General features: G+C 37.8%; 1 protein-coding gene across 1 annotated transcript in view; it reads right to left on the bottom strand.

Moving 5' to 3' along the window:
* Nucleotides 1-1,094, bottom strand: part of APPBP2 (amyloid beta precursor protein (cytoplasmic tail) binding protein 2) — a 107,926-nt gene that overhangs the window by 43,815 nt on the left and 63,017 nt on the right. The window contains exon 4 of the mRNA XM_012648640.1: nt 194-362. Within this exon, the coding sequence (XP_012504094.1) occupies nt 194-362 (169 nt within the window). The remainder of the gene's footprint in view (nt 1-193; nt 363-1,094) is intronic.

A 1,094-nucleotide genomic window follows, 5' to 3' on the forward strand; every position in this document is an offset into this window, starting at 1 on the left:
TTTTTCTATTTTTAGTGGAAATGGGGTCTCACTCTTGCTCAGGCTGGTCTCTAACTCCTGAGCTTAAGGGATCCTCCCATCTTGGCCTCCCAGAGTGCTGGGATTACAGGCGTGAGCCACCACACCCAGCCATGATTTATACTGTTTTATAGGTACTTACTGGTCACACTGAGATGCACTTCAAAACACTTACCTCATCATAGTGACTTTTTGCAAATAGGAGTGCACATAGCTCTCCATAGAGTGCAGCTTTGTTTGCTTGCTGGCCATGTTTTGACAGTTTATCCATATACGTCTGAGCTAACTTAAATGTTTCTTCACCCAAATGATATTTGCAGTTTCCATTTCGCACATGAAGCAACCTGAAAAACACAAATAATATTTCTCTATTTTTGATATTTCCATCATGGTGGACCTGATAACCTCTCACAGATCACTATGTAGCACTTACATGACTTATGGTAACTGGATGCAAAAATGAAGCAGCATTAGAAAACAACTGTCTGGCCCAAACTGGGGTTGACTAATGCCCATGAAGAAATACATGCTCTTTCCAGAAAGCTTCCCATGATTAATCTCATCCACCTTTGATTCCTTATCTTCTCTAAATATTTTATGTACTTTATATACTCAGCATGTGCTGCATCTAAAAAAATAACATTTACTCTTTTTGTTCCAAATCTGCAATGTAATTTCAGTATAAAAAACTTGTAAAATAATAAAGAAAATAACATCAACATGAAATACCCACTATTACCTTCTGTTCTTATTTTTAGTATATTCGTGTAACACTTGATCAATTACCACTGATTTCATGGTGCTGCATAAGTGCTCATTTTTATCTTTCCAATAAGATAAGTTCACAGAAAATAGCAGTACTATCAACTATTTCTCTTATAATCTTTCTTTTCTTTTTTTTTTTTTTTGAGACAGAGTCTCACTGTGTTGCCTTGAGTGTCGTGGCGTCATCCTAGCTCACAGCAACCTCAAACTCCTGGACTCAAGCAATCCTCCTGCCTCAGCCTCCTGAGTAGCTGGGACTACAGGCATGTGCCACCATGCCCAGCTAATTTTTTCTATATATTTTTAGTTGT

Source organism: Propithecus coquereli, unplaced genomic scaffold (genome assembly GCF_000956105.1).
Source record: "Propithecus coquereli isolate 6110/MARCELLA unplaced genomic scaffold, Pcoq_1.0 Scaffold291, whole genome shotgun sequence".
NCBI classification, from domain to species: domain Eukaryota; kingdom Metazoa; phylum Chordata; class Mammalia; order Primates; family Indriidae; genus Propithecus; species Propithecus coquereli.